At 41.7% G+C, this 24,503-nt stretch overlaps 1 protein-coding gene across 2 annotated transcripts in view; it reads right to left on the minus strand.

The window, feature by feature from the left end:
- The window catches only part of MAML3 (mastermind like transcriptional coactivator 3), a gene marked incomplete at its 5' end in the record, with an annotated part of 238,668 nt that extends 214,349 nt beyond the window's left edge, over positions 1-24,319 (minus strand). For both annotated transcript variants that reach the window (XM_083860894.1, XM_083860893.1), the window contains one exon: positions 23,888-24,319. In XM_083860894.1, coding sequence (XP_083717020.1) covers positions 23,888-24,319 — 432 coding nt within the window. The remainder of the gene's footprint in view (positions 1-23,887) is intronic.
- Between the last annotated feature and the right edge of the window lie 184 nt (positions 24,320-24,503).

Genomic DNA, 24,503 nt, shown 5'->3' on the forward strand with positions numbered 1-24,503 from the left:
TTCAGAACTCCTTCAGAGAAGATTTGGTTCCTGCCCCCTCACATTAATGCATTTAATTCCTTTCCCTCTCCTTTCCATGGGAAAGATCAATTCAAATAACATTTTCAGTCTTGCACAAGCTACATATTTTGTAGTTCCTCTGTATGCAACATCCAACCTCTGGAAAGGAATTAGAGTTGAGGTGCCTCTTCCTGTTTCTAACCTTACTAAACTACTACTAATTCATGCAGGGGATGCATAACCAATAGGCAGAGTCTGCAAACCAATTCTTGCCTTTATGGAAGAGTGCTGGATCTATTCATCAATGCTAATCTGAGATAAATGTCCCTATGCAGAATACATGAGACACACACTGTCCAGAAGGAAGACAAAGAAGCTGAATAAGTCTGACAGAGCCCACCTGCTACTGTTGATGAAACAGTCAGAAAATGAATAGGTATCCATAGCCACTGCCAGAACTAAAAGCATAATCCTGTAAACCAGAATAACAGTTTAGCTAAATATGAGGATTAGGTTCTCCTCTTTTCTTCATGCTCTGCTTTTTATTATGCAAGAATCTTTCTCATTATTACAAATTTGCCATGAAAAGCAAGCTCTGGTCAGTGTGTTGAGACTCTACGAAGTCAGAAAATAGGAAAAACTAGAATTATTAACTCTTCAGTAAATTGTTTCATCCATAACTGCCCAAGTGCTTTCCCTGCTTGGGGTGACTTCAGGAATGACCCCAGGGAGCCAAAGGCCACAATACCATGCTTCACTGAACTTGACGTGGTCAGAAGGCATCTTGTCGAGCAGATTCTGGATAGCAGGAGGTGAAATGTGCCAGCAAGTGCCTCTCCATGTCCAAGGGCCTGTGCCTGGGGACAGGCACAAAGCAGCCACAGGGAATAGCCACACACCACCACCACCACCACACAGGATCTTTGTCGCACTGCATACAACTAGTCTGGAGTGAAAAATTGCACTGGAAATGGGCCAGAGAAATGTCACAGGTCTATGCACTAATCCAGCCAATTCTGGTGTTCTGTGTCCCTGGTGCAGTTCAGGTAACAGAGGAATAGCAGCTGGGAAGCTCCTTCAGCAGCACCCCTGTCTCCCACATAGCCACCATCCAAACACCAGGCTTCTGCTCAGTGATGGCATCTTGTTCTCCCCAAGCCTCCCTCACATCTGCAGCTGCTTGCAAGGACATCACTCCTTATGTGGGGCACAGGGTCATGGGCAGCAGGACAGAAGGACACACTGCTTTTGCTGGGATCTTGTGCATACACAGGATCACTGAAGACTTTATGCTGCTGCTTCCTGGCAACAAGCCAGCTGGAAAAGGCCAGCTGAAGAAGCGAATCTGGTGGCCTGACAGCAGAAACCCAGTGAAAAAATATGTTAAAAACCCAAATGCTCAATATCAGAACTCTGCTGCTCTGAGGCATTTGGTCTGTTAATACTCTTACTCCTGTGGCTAAGAGCCATCAAAGACCTTGAACCTACATGAAAACCACTACAACCCAAAGAGTCTTCAGCAGGACAAAATCCTACCACAGACATGGGTCAGAAAAATCTGAGATACAGTCTCATCTATCTGAATTTATATATATATATATATATATAATATATTGCATTGTATTTATAGCTATTTATAGATAAATAAAGACTACTGGGAGCCAAAATGTAATGAGCACAATAGGCAACAGAAAAAAAAAACCCAGACAACTAAACAGAACCACAAAGAGAAACGTAAATTGCACCTGAAGGTGAGAGGAAGCATCAAACACCAAACAGTGACCAGAGAGATGTGTACCTCTGCATCACATGCTTCCACATCTATCATGCCTCTCCTTCAAAAGCAGAGGTGCCTTCTGCAGGCCAGTGCTGCAGCTGGCAGCATGCTGAGGAAGAGAGTTGTAATACTCTGTCAGCTGAGGTGTTTTCAGACAGACAGAGTCTTCCATTCAGTGACTGCTTCTATATTTATGAGCCACCACATTCACAAACAAGTCCCATGTTCAACTGGACGTGTCAGACACCTCCAACTTCATTGTCACTGCACGTGTTAGTACCTAACTGCATTTTTGCTCTGGTATTTATTTATCCTCTCAGGTTTAATTTATTGACATTTAATTTTCATACAACACCTGTCTGCTAGGCTGTGCAATCACCCAAAGACATGCCTAACTTGTGTTGTCTAAGACCTATTACTTAGGACATTTTTTTCCCTATGTTTAAACACTTGTCTTGCAGGCTCTTTGAATTTCAAAATCTCACCTGAAGTCTAAGGATGGTGCAGACTTGCCAGCTGGATGCAGTATGAAGAATGGAACTCATCTCACCAATACCTTCCTAGTTTCCTTCAAACCAAGCAAATGCTTTTCACAGTATTGACCTCCTGCTGGAGCCAAGAAACTCAGCTACTTCAATGAGAACTGCTGTAATAGAGCTCCACTTGTAGCTAACTGATAGATACAGACTCAAGAGTGAAATCCCCTTTCACTACTTCTTTCTCAAATGTGTAAGGATGGCTTTGCTGATGGAAAGAAGCGTATTCATCTAACTACTGTTTGGTAGAACTAGTATTTGTACGTAGTCTGATAAGCATCCAACCCATGTAACTTTGAATCGGTGCTCAGTCTTTCCTCAGGAATAAACACAAGAAATCCCCTACCAGATCTTCCCTTTCCTGAAAGGCAAACTCTGCCACAAACAAGCCAAGCATTCCTCCTTCAGTACCAGCCCCCTATCTCCCTACAGCAGATACAGACTAATCCTAAAGAAAATGTGCAGCACATTTGCTTTTCTATGATATAACAATTTAGAGATTTTCCACATGAAAATATGTCATGACTGAAAATTCCCATATGTCAACAAGTAAACTAGTATTAGTTGCAAAGAAAGCCACAAATCACAATCAACCACTTCTCCTAAGTGAAGCCTGACTAAAGGGAAACATCTACAACGTGAGCCTGGATACCTTTGCTAATGAGTAATGAGAGGTGTTAAATTACAGGCTGCCACAGGCACTTCCCCTGAAAAAAAAAACAGCTTTCAGGGAAGGTGAGGACTTGCACAACAAGCAACGAACTAAAGAGAAACCAAGAGAGCCCTTTCCCTTTAAGGAACTCCAAACTCACCTTGAAATGCGCACTGGGGTTTTAAGGAGCCACGACTGATGAAATTATGAGCATACTTAATGAGCAGTTGGACAGTATTGACATCACTGCCATTTCCACCACCTTCTCTCCTCATCATGCCCTTTTAATGAGTTTTCATATTTCTCATTAACATTTATTCTATTAAACCCTACACCCACCTACAGGTGTGCGCACTGAATCTAATCTCTGTCTGGAACGCATTGTATTTATCCATACAGACTAAGTCTGCTCCAGGTCCTTGCAGTCCTCAGACCAGCTTACCAACTTGCCAGTATCTACAAAAAAAAAATGTTACATTTAACTGGGGTTTCAAGTTGCAGAAGAAGTGTCTTCTAAAAAATAGTGCAATAATTTCTCACCAAAAGGAAAAGGAGGGGGAAGGGTAGTGACTTCAGTATTGTTTCTCAGGTATACTAACTAAGGAAACATAATTAGTATTAGAGGATAGATGATTTACTCCAGCATAACTAAGGGCCTGGTCTGAATTTCACAGAATGGTTCAAAGATTTTACCTGATGTGAACATCAGTCAAATTTGGGCCAAGGATTCCAGATATCATTAAATACAGAAATAAATTCCACAGGTATTTACTGATTAAGAACTGTGATGCATGAGAGATAATTTCTATTCTTGTGCCACTTCATTAGGTATCCCTTTTTATTACTACAATATAACCAGATAATTCATTTTTCAAGACTTTATTACGTACAGAACTTTAGTGCCAAGTGTGTCTGCAAAGAAGTGATATAGGTGTATCTGTCTACATTCTAACACAAATGTAACTGGGAAAAGCAGACCAAGCCACATAAATGTTTCTACATTAATTTTTTCAGTGCAATTGCTTTCCCATTTTCTCCACAGACTAAAAGTAGATTTCCAAAAATTGGACTATCAGAATTTTATCTTTTACCATGTCCAGAAAGGAAAGGTTGGTCATAGACAAGATTTACCAATGTTTTCCTAACCACAGAATCTGAGGGGGAAGAAAAGTATGCAAATATATTTTATTACCCTCCACTCAATATCTAACTCCAAAGAGCAAAAGAGAAGAGTTCTCCCTTACATGCATATCTACAAATTAAGAAAAGATCATGATATTCCAGCAATCTCCAGCTAAGCACTTCCCAATATGATCAACCAGGTAACAGTTGACAAACCACACTGAAATTATTCCCAAGATACAAAGGCTGTAATTTTCTACAACATTTACTGGATTTGCTAGGATTCTATGGATTACTGAATTGGCAACAGTATCAATTATATTTTCAATAGGTAAACATAGACTTACATTAGCATTTTGGCAAAACTACATGCCATTATATATACACACACACATATATATATACACATATACAAACACACACAGAGTCCTAACTGGTCATGTCAGTCACTTGTAATAACAACAACCTCAAAATTTGTTTCTGGACTTTGCCCATCTCCATGATGAAGGAAACTTACTGATCAGAACCACAGAGAACCATGCTGCCTATTCCCTCTAATCAATGGCGCATCCCAGATGTGCCAGGTACTTCCCAAACAGAGTCACAGCCTTCTTGTTCTAATGAATTACCAGGACAGGTTAAAACCTCCCACCCTCCCCTTTGCTTTCTACTGTGGCAAGATGTACAATCAGAAAGGTAAAACGTCTGCCAAACAAGTTCTCTCTTTTAATCCCCACATAAATCCATTTCCTCAAGGAATTTTACTATCCAGCACCCTCATATTTCCCATGCATACTCTTCTAAGGACAAAGAGCTATCAGGTTCAGGTCTCCAGTAAATCCAACACAGCCTTAAAACTCACTGGCGATGGAAACATGTCCCAGTCTGCACTGATTTTATTGCAATCTATACACTAAATAATGCTGAGGAGGAGAGTCTATAAAAAGGCTCATTCCAACCAGCCAGGCTAACAGAACAATACAGCCTGGACACTTGAACTCACATCTACTACTATGTCACTAGAGGATACGAAATAAAGGACATGCACACAGTCAGTTGTCAGAGCAAAAAAAAAAAGGGCAGTTTATTTCTGACCTCAATTTATATAGAGCCTGGACAATGACCAGGGATTGGAGGGTAAGGTTGCTACCTCTTCCACCACACTGGTCAAACTAGAAGTCCATCAATTGTCCCTCCTCCAGAGAGGAATGATAAACAATTACTTTGTTTACCTCAAAGTCTATGAGAAACTCCACTACAAAAATGCAAACATCAGAAGGCGGAAAAAGATCAGGACGACAACTACTGCTTCAAACTTTCTGGATTACATGTGATTCCTTCCCTTTGAAGAACAAGAAAACAAGCCTGATTTAACAATCTAGACACTGAAACCAAGATACTGGAGATGATATCAGCATTCCACAACCCTCATGCCCATCTCCTAATTAAATGACGTGGTGCAAAATGTGGTGTATTACTCTTCAATTTAAACACAAGTACATCCTTTGTCACAGTGTCTGCTCACTAGTTTCCAACAGGAACTCTTCAAAACCCTCCACCACAGCAACTTTGCACTTCTACTTTGCACATAGATCAGTGGACCCCTAGTTCACTACTAAGTTTCTCTAAAACTTCTGTGTTTTACCTGAACACATTGTCCTTCCTTATTGTTTTAGACACTCAAAATGACAAATGATTACAGAATGCCAGCTGATGAGTCAAAACAACCTTCCCATTATGATATATCATAAACCATAACTAACTCATGAAAATAAAAGTAATCCATTTCCCCTAGTGAGAAGAACAGTGCATTTATGAGATCTGTTTGCTCTGAAGACACCTTCACCACCTGAGCAGAGATAAAGCCCATCTGAGCTGGAGACTGGGGTGGAAAAAGTACCATTTTCTCATGTGATTTCAAGTTAAAGGAAAACAGACAGGGAGGGCCAGAGTCTGATGTCCTTATTTAGGAAAGAGAAAAAAAATCAAACAAAACCTCATCAAGACCTCACTGAATTTTAGTCCAATAACAAACAAACAGAACTGAAAATGGTAAAAATATAGGAGAAATTAACTGTATATAAACAAGTTTCATTATGATACAAAGTATTTACTGGTCATGAACATGTGTAAAAATTACACATTTGTGCTGCATTATCATCTCAATTACACTGTTAAACTACTCAATGCTTTCTTATTCTGATATAAGCTAAGTGTCAAAAACACACACACACACACACACAGGAACATGTTTAAACTGATGAGCACAGCAAAGGAAGTGCAGATAGGTATCAGTCAAACCATGTAAGCAACTCCAAATTGGAGGATGGAATAAGTGCAGTGCTAAATGGCAAAGGGCATCAGTCCCAGCACATTCCCACTTCATTTGAAGGCAGAATGGCTGATATAAATCAAAGTGGTTTAAATCGCTGAATTTAAACAGGATTTAAATTATCAAGCAGGAAATCCTGATATGAATAAATCAGTTTGGGAGCATGGTTGGATTTGTACGAATTTTTCTAAGGAAGGGTCCATTCCTACTGATTGGTAACTATTAAAGTGTGTTACTTGACAAGTCCATATGTCCTTTGTGTGAACACACAAACCACTCTGCATTAATACAGCAAAATATTGTTTTAATTAATTTTTTAAAACACCTTCAGTGCACCTGTTATGTAAGAATAAAAGTTTATCGAATTGGGGTTTTGCTGTATTTCCAAATATTTAAAGATTAGTAGATACCTTGGCTTTCACCTTATGGGAAGCAGAAATCTCCTCCAGCTGTCTTCACACTCAGCTTTCAGCCTCAAACTAATTGAATCTGGTAAACTGATGAAGACTCCATGTCAGTATCAGCACAGAAAGCTTCTATTGCCTTGTTTAGAATTTTAAGACCCCATTGTTCCAGAATACTTCCTAAATGTCAACTCTTGCTGGTTCAATTTCCTTCAAAATTTCAGTATACATATGGTGCTTAGCTGCCTTTTTTTTTTTAATGGTTGGATTATTTTAACAAGTGACTGCAAGTTTAGGCATAAACTATCCTATTTTCATATCTGATTTGTGTTTTGAAAATTAATTTTAACTTTACTAATAGAGCTCATAATTCTGAATTAAGTACTAGGTGAAATTCAGTGTTTCAGGTGGGGAGAATATGTGTGTGTATTAAATAAAAAAAAAAGACAAGAAAAATCAAATCACACTCCAAACAAGGGCCTGAGCAGAGAAACAGAAATAAACACCTCTGACAAATGACTCATGAAAGAATAACTGCAGTTGACATATTAAAAAAAATAAAAATCACCTTCATCCATCAGTTTAATCTGGTAAATTTTGAATTATCTTTTTGGAACACAGACTGCAAGTAACTACAGGATAATAGCATTAAAGCTGGATGGGGCTTTGAGCAACCTGGTCTGGTGGAAAGTCTCCATGTCAGTGGCAACAGGGCTGGAAGGAAATCATCTTTAAGATCCCTTCCAACCCATTCTAAAATTCTATAACCACCTCAAATCCTGGGAAAGGAAAAGTTCTTTATGGACCTGAGAAAAAGGAGCATTAGGATATGATATTCTAAATATCTATATCTTGTTTCAAAATTTCTTGTCTTACTATTCTATTGCCATTGAAGTAGGTGAATTACATGAAAATCCAGATGAAGTGCATGTGAGGGGTAGGACACTGCTGGCAGTGTTTTTTCACTGTGACAGCAACCATGCCATGGGAAATTTGAAAGAAACCCTTCAGACTGCTCTGTAGTGATCAACACTAATTTTAGACTCCCTGTATCCTCCTTCAGCTTGCAAAGAGCAGCACCACTCCTGTTTGCAGGAAAAAAAAAAAAAAGGCAGCAGATTTTTGCTTTCCCCAGACTAATCTCTTTTACTAAATATGGGAGCAGCTCTTGAGAAAGACACCAAGAACTGCTACTTTTACCAGGATAAGCCACCGTGGGGTTCTTTCTTCTGTCTTAGTGAATTCTTCCCTTGCTGCCTCTGTCAACTTTCTGGGGCAGAGGCTGAACAACCAGGGCAGTCAGGAATGCATCCATATAAAAGTGCTCAAAGCTACAGTGAATCTGTAAGTGTTTCTCACACATCAGTTCATGCCAAAAATAGGAAAAACCAAGGCAGAAATATTATGTTTGTTTTAAAGCTCTTGTCAAATCTTTTTTCCACTGCACAAAGTGAGCGAGAGAGACTGAACAAAGTGCATTGGAAGAAACCACTGCAGAAAAATATCAAATGAAAAAAAGAAAATAAAAATCAGAACATGACAGGTGGAATATGAAAGGGACACACTTTTTTTACGGTATCTTTTTAAAAGTATTTGCTCCTCTACCTCCAAACCATTCACCCAAGAAAGAAACAAGTGCTTTGGCCAGCACATCACCCAATGAACAGGAGTGTCCATCTCCTGCCTCCTAAGCCTCCCTGCAGCCCTGCACAGCCTGGACAGCTGGCTATTTTTATATCCAGGATAGCGTGTGAGCTCAGAGCTTAGTACCAAGGGTTTCCCTCTGCACATAGGAGTAATGCCAAGGATTTTTATTTTTTAATTGTAGGAATAGGCTCTACATACTGTCCAACTTATAATAACCTCTCACTTTGTGAGAGATTTAAGTAACTTACATGCTTCTCTTAACTTGTATTTTAAGAGTTGACTTTATTTCAGCATTTATAATTGTTTTGCTTAATTCTTTAAAGCACCTAATGTACTTGCTCATAGAAATGTATTAAACTAATAAGTGCTTTTAATATTGAATATGGAAGAAATAATCTTTTGATGCTCTTGTTTATCCTCCAAAAAAAGCCCCAAAACCCTGAAATCACACAAGCGAAAGGATCAACCTAGAGCTCAGCACATCCTGATCAGGGACCAGGAGATTCTGCCTCACTACAACACTTTTCTCTAGTTTGACCAGTTAACTGAGGGGCTCGGATGGATCCAACAGGACACCAGGGAACAAGAAGTCAGCAGTAGTGCCTTACTCCTTTTTACCTTGTTCTGCTGATGGCATAAGGGGGCAGATTAATGCCCTTTTCCCAGTGTTTCCTCATTTTCTGGACAAACACAGACAGGTGTAAATAGTTCAAGAATACAGAGCTAGCATCACGTTGAGAATAGGCACTGAAATGAAAATGAATTTTATTTTTGCCCATCAAGGTCTCCTGGCTGTGTGGAATTAGCCCTTCCAAGCCATTGGCTATTTGCTACTAAAATTAAAGATACGTGCATTTTTTTGGCTGTGCTGAGGAAAACCTGCAGCCTTTGTTACTATATAGGTCAGAATATATTTCTCCTTACATCACACTAAATGAAAACAGTTTCACATACCACCACTAGGAAAGATACTGCCACTTCTCCATTCCCACACATCCAGCTCAATGAGATGACCAGATTATAATCCAGTTTTTTTAAAAGCAGTAGTCTACATCTGACAGAAGCTTCAGCCAGAAAGAATAAAGCCAACAGTAAACAAATTTTAAATATGACCTAGTTCTGAAACTTCATCTCCTTTATGTGACTGAGCCATCATTGAGATAAATCCATATGCAGTAATAGGGGGGTACTGAATTGAAGCAGCCAGTAAAACCCTATTGCAGAAACAGAGAGAGTTTTGTTGTGATCTTTTACCCACACACACTTCCCTTGGAGGAATTAAACCAACTTAGCTGTGCCAGGATGAAAGGCCTTTGCAGAAAAATGATTTGGGAGGAAATGAAGCCTTTTTCCAATCACATAATTTTCTTGAAGTGTCAGAACCCTCCAATTCTTCAAACTTCCACCTTACAAACGGAAATTAAAAGTATGCTCCCAGTTGTCAAAACACACATTTACCATAAATAAATCCATTACTCACTGCAAGTTCTCTCTGTATTAATTATAATGTCTTATGAGCAATTTCAGCATGAGGCCACTGAACTGTAAAGGCTTTGTTGTGTGGTTCTGCTCTGACACTTACAAAACTAATGCAACATCCTCTGCTAGAAAGAGTGATAGAGCAACAGAACATATTTATTATGACAGAGAACTTGTGCAAGTACCTTTTCTTATAAAAACTGAGCCATCAGTGGGCATTGCCTCTGCTGAGCAAAACCAACATACAGTGACTGCACTTAAATATCCACACATTTATGAAATGTAGTACAGCTTTACTGTGAGGAATTAGAAATACAACATTTATGTGCTTTTACATCAGTTATACCAAATAACATTCATAAACAGTAAAAATTCAAAAGATTTTTTTGCTTCCCCTTGAAGGGCTGACACAAGCCTCTACCACAGAAAGAAAAATGAAAGGAAAGGGAAAAGGAAAAAAAATGAGAAAAAAAAGAGGGAGGGTAAAAAAAAAAAAAAGAAACAAGGAAAAAAGATGAAAGAAAAAAAGAAAAAAAATCTGGTTTTTATATTCTTCTTTTCAGTCATGAGCCCAGCCAACACACTTCAACAATCATTTGAAGCTATCTCCTAAACTTGCAAAAATATCTTGCACTTGACATGTGGCTCTCAAGGTCTGTATTAGTTTTTAATAGCTTACAGTTTGTGGATTCTTAGCTTTCAGGGAGGGAGGGCTTTTTTTCTGGCAGAGATGCAGAGGACTATCAGAAATTTCTTATACACAAATTGCTTTTCTTAACTGTGAGAAATGACAGTTTTCTGGTTTTCTAAAAGCTTTCTAAAAGTTTTCTTAAAAGCTCTGGTTTTCTCAATTCTACAGGTTTAGAAATAAAACATATATAGGAAGTATTGGAAAACAGGGTCAGGAAGTGCTGACATGTGACAGGAAAAAGTTATTAATAAAATCATTGATATAAATGGCTCAAATGTAAGCAATAAGTTGGAGATTTCTGGAATATCTTTTTTTTTTCCCCACAGTTTGCCAAAACTCAGCTTTTTGCAAGAATTAGGATGATTCTTTATGCAAGTATTTGGTTCTGTCTGTCAGCAGTAACTTTCCAAGATATACCCCCAAATTTGTTCTAAATATTACCAGTAAGATTTCACTTTGGTCACCATGGACATTTTTCAATTTGTCTCTTTTCTTACATGTTCTGTGTCTCAAAGACAAACTAAATTGAAGTTATAGGACACCTTTTATATCTCATTCTACAAACAATCTCTTTTCAACATAACAAAGAATAAGAGATTGACTCATATTGATATTTACAGAACAACAGGAGCAACACAAAAACACAGCTGTCAATAACGAGAGAGGAAAATAAGCACACTATTACTTAATATTACCAAAATAGCATGAGACCTTCCATCCAGTTCTGCAGCCCCAGGGGAAAGGAAAGGGACTCTCTCATGGTACAGCCTACATACAAGGTGTGAAACTGGTTGTGTTTTCCCATGCCTTCCCAACAATAAGCCGTTGTCCACATCATGATATGTCCAGATCATTCTTTGTCTTAACCTCAAGGCCAAAGCCAAGTTATCCAAACTGAGCTCAGATACTTCTTGGACAGCTAAAACATTGTGCTGAAAAGATATAGTCAGCTACATATGTCCTTCTGCCACCCTCCAGACCAAAGAAGGCAACTCTGTCACACAAAGACCTTCACTGAAATGTCAATATTATGATTGATTACTAATTGAGGAATGCTGACATCTCAGTATTATGACTGAAACATGAAATATGGCATATAAAACTTAGTTCTGTCAACTCCCCAAGCAATCTAAGTCTGCAAAAGGCAGACTTTTGCATCACACAGATCACATCACAAAATTAAGAGTTCTTAATTCCTGTGGAAATCCCAACTCTTTTGCCAGAGACAGTAACGGCCCATATAGGTCTGATGAAAAGCAGCACTCATTTTCAAGCTTACCTGTTGAAGGATATGGAAATCACCCCAAATATCTGAAGCACCAACTTCACACACTAAGGCAAGGATAGGATTGCTTGGACAACAAGAGGACAGGCCTGTAACTGTGGCTTATTAAACGGTAAATCTTCCAAAAATCCTGGCTGTTTGGTGTTGCATTTTGACCTCAAGAACAGATGCTTGTTCCTTCCCTTCCCAAAACACGAGGCAGTACCACCCAAGGGAAAAGAAATTTCTCATAGCTGTTGAGTGTGCCTGCAGCACACTACTGAGCAGTTCTCTCTATCCATGAGAAAACAGGATCACAGTCAGCCACTAAAACACCGTGCCTAAACCACCTGAAATACTTTCCACTTGTTCCACTGGTTCGAGAAATACACATTGCCTTCTACCTGTCACAGCAATCACTTCTAAAAACTGATTTATATTAGCAGTGGACATGTGCACAGAGGTGGGGGGAAATGCATTGAAATGCAGTTTGTTTTAGCAAAACAAAGTTAATCCATCAGGAGGAAAAAAATCCCACACTATGTACTTAACCAACTTTAGAAATGTACAAACAGGATTTGGACATAAAGGATTTAAAATACACACATGTGTTCATTACTAATGTGTAAGAAGTGACCCAGGCAATGGTTTTCACATGAACTGCTGGTGACTTCCAGGGAATATACAACAGGTAACTAAGGACAGAAAGTCTGCTGTCCAGAGGCTTACATTTGCTGAAAGATTGCCACACGTATTCATTAGCTGTGTCACTGGAAAGTGTTTAGTATTTCTGAAATATGAACAAAACAAAGGTCACCACCCAGTTAACAGGAGTGCAGAGAATCAGCTGGCATAACACACTGTAATGCTCTGATGGATATAAGACCTGGAAAAGCAAGAAAAAACCAAAGCAACTAATTCAACAGGTATTTGCAGCTGACCATGAGTATGGCCCTGTTAAGTTGCCCCAATACCAAACTGGCTACTTGAGATGGCAAAAACTGGGCTTGTTACAACCACCTGTGCCCTCACTGATTTTGTGAAGCCCAAGAATGTGGGCAAAGTTCTGCTCTTCAGCCTGGTTCAACAAGTCCAACACCCTCCTATGTATTTATGTCCTTCCATTACAGCTGATGTCTGCTTAGTTCCACTCTGTCTACCCCAGTCTGGGGTGCATCCAGCTTCTCCCAGACTTTTTTCTCTGTCCTCCCATCTGCTTCCTGCCTTTCTGAAGCACCACCTTCTTGTTTCTCTGTCCAAACAACAAAACTAGCCAACCAAAAACCGTCCAAGAATGGGAAAAAAACCCCACCTCACAAAACCCCCAACCAATCAAATGGCAAGAAATAAATCCTATAAAATTAACTCTTGCAAAAAAAAAAAAAAAAAAAAAAAAAATGGATCTTGTCTAATTTAAAAAAATATGTCTGATATGGCATTAATAGAAGTTTTATACAACTGTAGGCATTTTGTTTCTTCTCTTTACAATAGGAAAGACATTTCATCCTCAGCTTAAATACTAAATCTTGAATCATGTAAGACCTGGGTATTTGTAAACAAAAAGCATGTCTGAAAATTATGAAATATTTTATGAGCCTGTTTGTGCAACATTCCTTACAGAGCCTGGTGTATATGACTCAGTCATTGATTTCACTTACTGGCCTCAGCTATGAGTTATCTTTCTACATTTACAAAAGTCTAAGTTTATAGATGAAGAGCTTAGAAAATCTTCCCTTAGAAAATAAAAAGGTGTTGTAAAAGTGGAAAAAAAACATGAAGTGAAGGACTTTGGTCAAAATTTGTTACATATTCTACTGTTGTTTGAGACAAGCAGTACAACTTGCTCCTGCCATTAAATTTAGGGACAAGCTAGCCAGTCCAAACCTGCTCCCATAAACCCTTTATTTGACTTTATGACATATCTTCACCATGCATTCACTACCCACAAGAGATAAGTCACAGATTTTGGAAATAAATAAATTTCAAACCAGAAACAATGTCTTCTCCACTAGTAACCACTAGTGAAACTTAACATAGGGAACAGACTGCAATAGAAACACCAATATTGCTAATACTCTTATCTACCTGTTGTGCTAACAGGTTGGATTCTAGAAAACTACCTAATTCTGAAATAAAAAAACTGAGAAAGCTAGACAAACAAATAAACAAAAAAAATCCCAAACAAAAAGCCCCACTGAACTTGTTTATTGCTAATTTACACAATTATTATAGCGTCCACACTTGGATTCAGATAGAAGAAAAATAAAGCTACACGTGAGTGTCTGTTTTGGACACAACCCTTTGCTTCAATGTTACCTCAAGTTCCATATGCAAGTCAAGACATCAGAAGGGTGATAACTTTTTATGTGGGCCTTTCATAATTGCTTAACCTAGTTACTGTTCTACATAGAATTAAAATGAGCACAACACATTGAGCAGCTTTAAAAAAATGCAACCATCATACTGCAATGATCAAGCAAAACTATGTTTTTCCTTCTTTTATCAAGAGACCAAGTTCATCAATTTTCAGAAGGAAATTGGCAAACAAAGAAAATATGAACACAAGCTCTCCCTTCCCCCTTTTTCTTTCCTCACAGGAAAGACAGTAATCACCTACCTGATACAAGTCCATGCTGTGGCCAGCTGATGTCTTCTTTCTTTACACTTTGGATCATCACCTCTCCCTTAAGAGTAACTATAGCAGTATTCCTGAAGACACTTCCAATAATGTTCTTCCTGATGGTCCATAATCTGTATTTCACTCCTAAATTAACTCCAGCACCACAACTACCATCTTTCAACTGGCAGGTTGGAAAAGACCCTTAAGGTCATCCAGTGAAACTATTAACCCAGCCTGGTGGGTTAAGCCCATCACTAAACCACATCCTCAAGTGCCACATTTACATTTTTTAAATATCTCAAGGGATGTGGACTCCAACACTTCCCTGGGCAGTGTGATCCAATGCCTGACCACCATTTCAGCAAAGAAGCCTCTCCTAGACCTGGTTTGTCCATGGAAATGCATAGCTGTACATCCATGCATAAATCCTGGGAGTAAAACCGCTGTCTTTGCAGAGCTGTAAAGGACAGCAGATGCAAAATTACAGGAGATATTTTGAATTGTCGATCAACTCAATTACAAGAGCTACTGAGGTTTAAAGCAAACTACACGGGACCTTCTGCCTCCCCTTTCCTCTAGTCTGTCTTCCCCAGTATGGCACTGTGTGCCTTCACCTTACACCTAAAAAAACCCCACTGTTTTCTTCCTAGACAGCTAATTTTCTTCCTACTAGTAGTACTACTGCTTCTGCTCCTATTAGTTCCACAGGCAGACTGTAGGTGTATGCAGACAGCCTTGAGACCACCCCTTTCATGGTAACAAAATGCTAATTTGTTTCAGCTGCTTCATCTAATTAACCCCAAGGCAGTACCATGTGAAGACACCACTAAGTGGGAAAGAATATAGTCCATGCCTAACTTCCCAGAACCCCTGTGTGGCTGTGAGTAAACAGACACTTTATCACAGTGATAGGTGAAATTTTCGATGCTACTAGTCAAAATTAATTTTGGTTTTTCTGTTCTACGCTCACAATTCTTCATCCGCCCTACCCACCGCTGACATTTTCCACAGCAAAAGTGTTACTGAGAAGGACAGTAAACCTTACTGTGACCATAAAGTGGTTTTGTTTTGTTGTAAATGAAATAGAGGAGAGAAAATAAGTGGGGTTTTTTTTGTTGTTTTGCATGATGCAGAATACATATTAAAATGGGTTAGAAAATATAAGCTCCAGCAAAATCCTATGGGGTGGAAAAATGTGAAGTTAAATTCGCTCAGGTAAATTTTCAAAATTGCAGCAATACAGCCTTTAAAGCTTTCAGTGTACAAACTACCTGGCACAAATTAGGGAAAAAAAGAAAAAAAAAAAATTTAAACAGAGACAGCACTGCAACCTCAGCATCACATCTCCACTTTTATTGGCAGGCAAAGACTGCATGCTCAGCCCAGAAATGTGCAATAATAGAAGGACCTACAGATTAGTTTGAACCACTGTTTCATATCCAGCCATGGATTACATACCACAACACTTCAGCCAATTTCCAACAATGTGACCCCAGTTCAGTTACAGAAATTTACAGTCTTCTGCATGAGTCCACTAAAGCCTTCAAAGCCACATCACCTGCTTGATGACAACTGAAAATACATATAAGGAATAGCAACACTGCCTGCTGAAAACATGGTTAAAAATTGGTTATTTAATGTCAATAGCAGTTTTCCCTCTGCTGCCTCAGTTATGCACTGGAATGCAATCCAGAGAAATCAGAACAGCAGCCACCAGCTCTGAAGATAAATAGGAACAGCAGCACAGATCACAGCTGAAATGGAACGATCGGTTTAGCAGTCCAAAGGCAACTAGTGTGAGGTAAGGCAGTCAGATTTAAAGTCATTTTTGCAGGCGCTAGGGAGTCTGAAATACAATATTCTGCATAAACAGAAGGGGTAGGGAATGCAATGATTTCTTTTTTGGCAAAGTACTGATCTATCCTCCTTAATGTAAGGAATTATCTTAAATGATTAAAAAACTCCTATAACTTTCCAGAACTCTTCTACAATCTCATTTGCCATTGCCACCTCCCTTCCTCCTTTAAATGAAACACAATGCATTAGTGCCAAAACATCACGGAAGATTAGATACGAGCTAAAGGAAAGAGGAGGATGAAAATATAGGAAATGGGTATGTATCAGTGATTCTTAAACTTATGGACTATTACATCCCCTTTCACCATTGAAACTGATCTCAAATCTTTTCACTTTGCCTTGGAGTACACTTTAAAAACCAGTGTGTAAGTACAGGTTACCAGTTCTCTGGTCTTTTCCAAGGTACACAATATCCAAGGACTTCCTGAACTGGCCCGAGATTTTCACAAGCATCATAACGATGATGCAGAAAAACTACACCTTCACTGCAGCACTGAACAATTGTTCCTCTGAATCTGAGGAGCAGAGGAGAATGAAGTTGTTCTATTAAACCTGAAGTGGTACTGTATGGCACATAGTAAAAGTAATGTAGGGGCAGGGGAAGAGGCACAGCCCCACCTTCCATCAGTGAAAGCACAATTTCACCAAGCTTCAGCTGACAAGAGCTGAGAACTTATAGGACAGAGCTCTATATGAAAACCCTAAGAAACTGATTAAAAAATAAAAGAGAGAGAAAAGGGGGGGGGGGGGGGGAAAGCCCTCAACATGTTGATCTTTCTGTTTATTCTCTTAGTTATTCTGAAAGTCATAAATTCGAACCTCTTTCCTACTCTGTGTGCTGTGGTTGTAAAGAACTGATAGCAAGCAAACAGCAATAGATCATCTGTGTTACCAACAGCACTGCAGCTGTTGTGCTTTAGCACTTTCACAAACTTCTAGAAAATACAAAGTTCCTACGGCTGGACACACTTCTCTCAGGTCAACTGAAGACTGAAATATTCTTATCTCCTCACCAATTTTAATGGTGTGTGGAGGCAAACAAAATCAGTCTGTAAGAGGGAAGTCTTGAAAGAAGGCAGCTTTTCCTGTAAGCACAGAATTTCAGCAGCTGCAATCTTATTAACTACTGCAAGTTTAAAAATATGTTTTCTCTTAAGCCCTATGAAACTCAGTTTCAAGTATTCAGTAAGCAAACAGGAGCAGTTTGTATTGACTTTTGAGTTACAAACATTGGGAAACTAAAATAAGTAAGAGGGAAGCAAAAGAGCAATCAAAGTTACATGATTTTGTGATTCACCAGCTTAGATAAACTAGGAAAATATATATTTCCAATTGTTCAGGCTCCCAAATTCCTACTGAATATAATAAATAATAAATTCGAGGCTTATCTGAAGAGCCTGTGAGATTCCAGACTGCAAAAGTGATCACAGGTTGGTAACTCCAGTCACAGATTGTACCTCACATTTCAGTTCACAAAACAACACACTTGAAGGATTCCAGCCAGCAGTTACTGGCTGTCAGGCCTGTTCTTAAACCTCTGCTAATCCAAGCACATCTCTCACATGAATTATACATATTGGAGTAATATGCAACCAAATGTCTTCTACATGCAAATGTTTAAATAAAAATGAACCCTGACTCCTTTGCTACATCCAGCTGCCCCCGTTTCAGTGTGTGTGCTCAGGAGCAGAGCTGTGCACTGACACCAGGTGTAACTTAGCTGAGGTTCAATGTGTGCTTCCAGGTAAGCATGTTTGAACTCAGAGGTCCCAGATGTTTATCCTGGGATAAGGGTTGAGTTTCACAAGAGGATTAAGATGTTGTAAGACTGCGCTACCCACGGGAGGGACAGTCAAACAAATGATGGATCTGATCCAGCTAAACACTAACCCAGAAGCAAAGGAAGAAGCGTGTCTGCCCTCCGTACCTGCTCAGGGAACCCGCTGCCCGTGGGGCTACACAAGCAAAGGCAGCAAACACAGCCCCCGACAAGAGGAGGAAAGAGGAGACTTCCTCGGCGGTGGCAGCTCGGGTTACACCAGCTGAAGCCATTTGTGAAGCCTTAAGCTTTAGGTCAAGTTACTGTAAATTGAGGTTAATCTAAATGCAACCAATTGTCCTAACACAATCACACGTTAATATTTTTGACGCTGCGTTAGCAGAAAGAGTTTTTGATGTGTTCTAGACAAAGCTGCTCTTCCTGAACTTAACAATGCCTAGAATTTCACTGCAGGACTTTCAACACATTCTGTTTGGTCAATCTGAAGCTGAGATTTCACTATGACTGGATACCCGATGTCAAAACACAGCTCGCCCTGCTCCAGCTCCGGCATGTAATAACCCAAGCCACTGTCTTTGAAAGGGACACACTTTCCATCAGAGCATTAAAGGTCATCAGAGGCTAGCAGTGCTTGAAGTGAAGAGTCTCTTCATTCCTTTCAGTTTGCTAAACTGAAACCTATTGTGCTGACTAGCCGCAAAAGGAGGTCAGCACAAAAACTCCTTGTCCTAAAGGACAGTAATCACACAGGCGCATCAAGCGCGAGTTGGTATGAAAAGGAGAAAACAAATGGGAGAGGCCTGTGGAGTAAGAAAGACACAGAGATCCACCCTAATAGGAAAAGGAAAATAAAAAGGGTTACACAATGACTCCTTCTATGATGCTTACGAAAGAGAAGGAGCATTGCTGGCCTGGGATTTAATTCTGGTATCATCCCTGTTGTGTATTTACTACTGACTTTACCCCTGTGTGAGCAAGATCAGACACAGCTTATTAACTGAAGAGATGCTTAATCCTACTTAGTCATCAGGCATGAGTAAGGGCTACAAGTATTTGACCTCTTGTGGAAAATAAAACAAAACAGCTAAAAATTATCCTCTTTTTTCATCTTTGCAATGCAAGAGAAATAGACTTTTCCTGTAGTGTGAGTGATGAACTCCTAAGCACCTGTAAAGTAAGCTGAATAGCAATATTACACAAGAGAAAACACAGGAAATAATGTGCTCCGGTTTGTGAACATATGCACAAGTACATAATAAATACAGCAGGTGTAAGCTTTGACAAACTCCTCAGTGACATTCTGCAGCACTCAGTTCCATTGCTGCCATTATCCATTAACCCTTAAGACAAATGAAGTTCCACTTTTCACTCTGGATACCTTTGTCAACAAAAAGAAGAGACTCAGGTGGAGGGAGGAACTACTTTTCTGTGGTGGAATATCTACCAAGAAGCAAGACATATAGTCAGATTTCTATAATTCTGGGTATTTCTATTATTCTGTCCCTATATAGAGAAGGCTGAAAGGAGTGGTGTGCTCATTTTCCTTCCCTCAGGTGGAAGTGCAGTGTGATCATTAACTTCTGGAAGGCAGTGTGTTAGCCCAGAATGGCTAAAGAGCAGGACTGGAAAATACCGTGTATTTCCAGCCGTGTTTTCTCTGACATTAAACTAATTCTGAATTGACACGGTATGCTCTGGCAGGGGAACAGAAAAGATGATCTAATAGGTCATTTGACTTCTGTTGCTAATTTCTCTGATCTAAATAACATTTTAGGTTTAGGTGTTTAAAACACCATTTCCTCAGAACTGGATTTAAGAGTTAGAAACAGAGAGTAAGATAGTTGCTAAATTAAAAAAGTCTTGAAGAGCCTTAAAATAGGAAAAAGTAGCTCCAGCCTCTTTATAGCTCACAAGAGAGTTCAGATGCAAATAAATGTGCACTAGAAGACCAATGTGATAATTACACATGTCACTGGACAAAAAATGCATGGTATGAACAACAGTCAGAAGGATAAAAAACAGAGGTGATATAATCTGCAGTTATTATTATGTATTTGGCTATTATATACTAAATATACATTATTTATTCTATATATAATGTATGTGTATACACAGTCCTACAACCTCTGAACCTCACACAAAAACATGGATGCAGAGCCAAGAAGACTCTTGCACTGAAAGAAGGAAACAAGAAAGCAGATTAGCTCACAAAGAACCAAAAGAACTGATATATTGTGTTGATATTTCCTGGAACCAATCCAAAGATGAGCAGCAGAGTTTTGGATGAATTGCAAATTTTCCCAATACTTCCTCTGAAAGCCAGGCTGGTACAGCATTTTAATAATCCAACTCAAAATCACAGAAAACAACTTTGGTTTTTGTCAGATTGAACCGGGTGAGGGGGGAAAGTGCCCACAGACATTTATAAACTGTTTTAATTTCTGTGCACACCCCAATCTATGTCTGTATGTGAGCAAACTAGTTCTGTAACCCACTGTTCTCCTCAACAGAAGAGGTTGGAGTAGTTATAAATCCAGGTATTTCAAAATTCAGCAAGTGAAAACTTTCTCTACAGCAAGACACAAAATCAGGGTAGATCAGCAACTCATGAAATAGAGCCAAGCCTATGCTCCCACACCCCATTTTGACAAAAGGCTTCCATTGATAACCTCTTGTCAGTTGACACAGAGTCCTGAACAGTGGAAACTGCACAGTGCCTTCCATGAACTCTGGGAGGGAGGGAGGGAGGCTGCAAACTGTGGGGGTGGCAACAAGAATCACCGTACAAACTGCATTGCTTGTACTCCATCCAGCGAAGAAAATCAGAGAGTGTGTCTTTAAATAATTGTCTTCTAAAGATGTTTTTGGGTTTTTTACCCAGCTTGTTGAAGGGCACTCAGCATGTGTCAGTACCAGCTTCTGGGAGTGTTTGCTGGGTGACTGGCTGCCTGGATTAAGGACATCTCCCCTCCCTTCCCAGCATCTCTCAGTTTGGACACACACACACACAAACAGACAGATTATATTTTCCTTTAATTTACTTTGATTAAAAAAAAAAAAATTAGAAAGAAATTTATCGCTGTCCTGATTGTGTTCGTTGTCTTTTAATCCCAATAGTTTATTTTCCAAACCATAATAACGGTTTAATAATGTGAGGGTAACATTTATTAATGATTTTTTTTGTGAAGAGTAAAGCAGTACCAGATCTGTGACTGTTCCACTGTAAAACTCTCCACAGGAGTCTACCAGAAAATAAAGAAAAGGAGAAAACCCCTAAATGTACTTAACTTTTCCCTCATTAAAAAAAAAAAAAATAAGTTGTTTTGCTGAATAAATATTATGATGTACATAAACAGCTAACCTTAATACACTGTTAAAATTGCTAGAAATTAAGAAGTTTGGGAGTTTGCATTTGGCTTTACTGCAAAAAGCGTAAATGTCTCAGAGAAAATACTTTTCAACTGCTTTAAGAAGAGTAATTTCTTGGCGTTTAAGTATTGCTTTCATGTTCCCATGGATGTTCCCTAATGTTCTTAGACATTAGTCAAAAATCATAATTGACACTTTACAAGTGAAAAAAAGCAGATGATGTGTCTGGACTTTTTGGCAACATTTGTGTATTTTCTTTAAAAAAACGGAAATGGGTCACTTTTTGTAATAAGGCAGTAGAATTTATATTTTTAATATTAAAAGCATAGGGCACATTGAGTATATTTAAATAACGTGAAAACCATGGCACAAGGACTGAGTTATGATGAATTTCATAGCAAGCCACCCCTTAATTAGGCTACTCTTAGCTCTTCAAATGTCCCGACCAGAAGGAATCTAGTGAGAGCTGAAACTGCACTTCCTCCTTTTGTTATTTTGTTTCTACAACTTTCAGATTATAGCTTTGGCTTTCTGTCCCGCATCTTCAAGGGAAGACCGATGACCGGCTTATCTAAAAATCCTGCCTTGAATGTTCAGTCTTGGGAATAAGGGAAAAGGACAACCCAACATCAGCTTAGGCCTAAAGGCGCCCGAGCTGCTCTGGAGCTGGATGGGGACACAAGGCACCACAAGGCTGCCCTGGATGGAGAGAAATCATCCTGAGAATGTCTCCAGCCCCTTTCCTGTACCTTGTGGAAACGACATGAGACGTGGAAAAGGATTTGAGGACATTTGGGCTGTCGAAAAGGCAGTCCCTGCTCATGGGGCTTAGGGAGTGACTCTGTGGCTGTCCCGGGAATAGGCGCAAGCCGGGGAAAAGTACTGCGGTGTATTTAAAAGCCTCGGTCCGGAGGGAAGGAGCCAGAAGGAAGAGAAACATAGTTATGCCTCGCTGGTAACATCAGGAAAGCAACAAGATGTCAGTGAGGTCGTTCTACTTCCTGTTAGCGAGGCTCACACGCACACATCCCGCCTCCCCTCCGCTCCGCGCGCCCCCGGCCCCGCTCCTCCCCATCCCCATCCCCATCCCCATCCCCATCCCCATCCCCATCCCCATCCCGCCTCCGGGCCGGCCCCGCCGGGAGATGCTCCAGCGAGCAGCCGGGAGCTCCCGGGGCCGGGAGGCGGGGGCAGCGCTTTTGTCTGCCGCTGGCGAAGCGATCCCCAGCTCCAGCCGCCCCGGCGTGGGGAGCGGGGCTGGGGGCGGCGGGAAGGGTGCGCGGGTCCCGCAGGGGGAGGAGCTGCCCGGCACAGAACCGGCACCGCGGAGAAACACAAAGCTGCCTCCTCTCACGTACGGGGGTGGGGGGAAGCACGGCCACCCCGCCGCTTTGTCACAGAGCCCTCCCCCGGCAGCTGCCGCCCCGCGGACCCTCCCGCCCGGCCGCGCCGCCCCGCAGCGGGGGAAGGCCAGAGGGAGGGACGTGCGAGGCTTGTAAACCACACGCTGCCGTCGCACCTCCCTCCTCCTCCCCGCCGCCCATTGTGCGCCCGCCCGGCAGACGGCGAGCGCCCGGCCGCCCCGAGCCCGCCCCCAGCGCCCCCGCCCCGCGCGGGGACACGTCAGGACACACACGCGTGTCCCGGGCACGGCACGGCACGGCACTGCACGGCACCCCAGCAGAGGCACCGGCGGCCGCCACCGGCTGTAATAAATAAACACGGCTCTGCCGGAGCGCAGGGCCCCGCTCCCCCCGCGCCTCCTCTTATTATTCATCATCGGTGCAGCCTGGGAGTGGGAAACTCCGCTTCCTACTCGCCGCTACGCTCCTGCCGGCTCAGCCCCCGCCCCTTCCCCCCCCGCTCCTCGATAAGCTCCTTAAATCCCAAGGAAACTTTGGGAAGCGATTCAGCTCGCGTGGGGAGCCGGGCGGCTGCACGCCGGGGCAGCCCAAAGGAGAAACCTGCCCAAGTTTTCCTCCAGCCGCCAGCCCAGCCTGCGGAGCCACCTTCCAGCTCCCTCCCCGGCGGGGTTTAAAGGCGGCCAGAGAAGCCGTGGGGAAACACGCACACACACACAGAACCCTCCCCCGGCTCTCGGCACGCCTGGCACCGCTCCTTCCCCCTTACCCCAGAGCAATTCTCCCTTCCGAAGGGGACGGAGGAAAAAAAAAATAAATAAATTGTCCGCTCCCTCCGCCCCAGCCCGTGAGAAGTTGCGGAGCGTCCCGCCACCGCCAAAGTTGAGCGGAGCCCCGTTCCGCCTTGACAAGCTCCGGGGCCGAGCTCCAGCTCATCCCGGCGAGGGACAGGGAGCGGACACTGACCCCTCCGCCCCCCGGCCCGCATCCCCTTACCATGATCAGCGTGTGGTTCCTCTGCTCCGCCGTGGGGGGCTCGGCATCTTGCTGCTGTTTGCTCGGGTGCTGCTGCTTGCTGCCGCCGCCGCCGGTGCCGGTTTTCTTGGCCCTCTGCTCCAGGGTCCGCTGGTAGAGGCTCACGGTGTCCCTGCGCTCCAGCTCCAGCTGCTCCGCCTGGGCTTGCTGGTACCTGCTCTCGCAGCTGACATGGTGCCGCCGGCAGCCCTCGATGCGCTGCCTCAGCCGCTCCACCACCGTGCTGTGCTTGGGGACGCTGCTGGCGGCATTGTTACCGGCGGCGGCGGCGGGAGGGCCGTGGGGAGAGCCGCTAACCCCCAGCCCGGCCCCGCTCAGGCCGCTGGTCAGGTTATTGTTGATGCAAATGCTGCTGCCGTTCGCGGCGGCAGCGGGGGCTGCGAAATCCCCCATCCTCGTCCCCGGGCACACTATTTTGGAAGAACTTTTTTATCCTACACTTCACACGGACAGTCTCCTCTGGGGTCCTGACGGGATACTTTTTAGAGAACCGGGGAGGGGGGGGAAGGGGGCACCATCATGTATCAGGGAAACAGCGATCCCAAGCAAATGTTTCTCTTTTCCCCCAGCCAATCCC

The sequence above is a fragment of the Zosterops lateralis genome (genome assembly GCF_965231275.1).
Source record: "Zosterops lateralis genome assembly, chromosome: 5".
Classification (NCBI taxonomy): Eukaryota; Metazoa; Chordata; class Aves; order Passeriformes; family Zosteropidae; genus Zosterops; species Zosterops lateralis.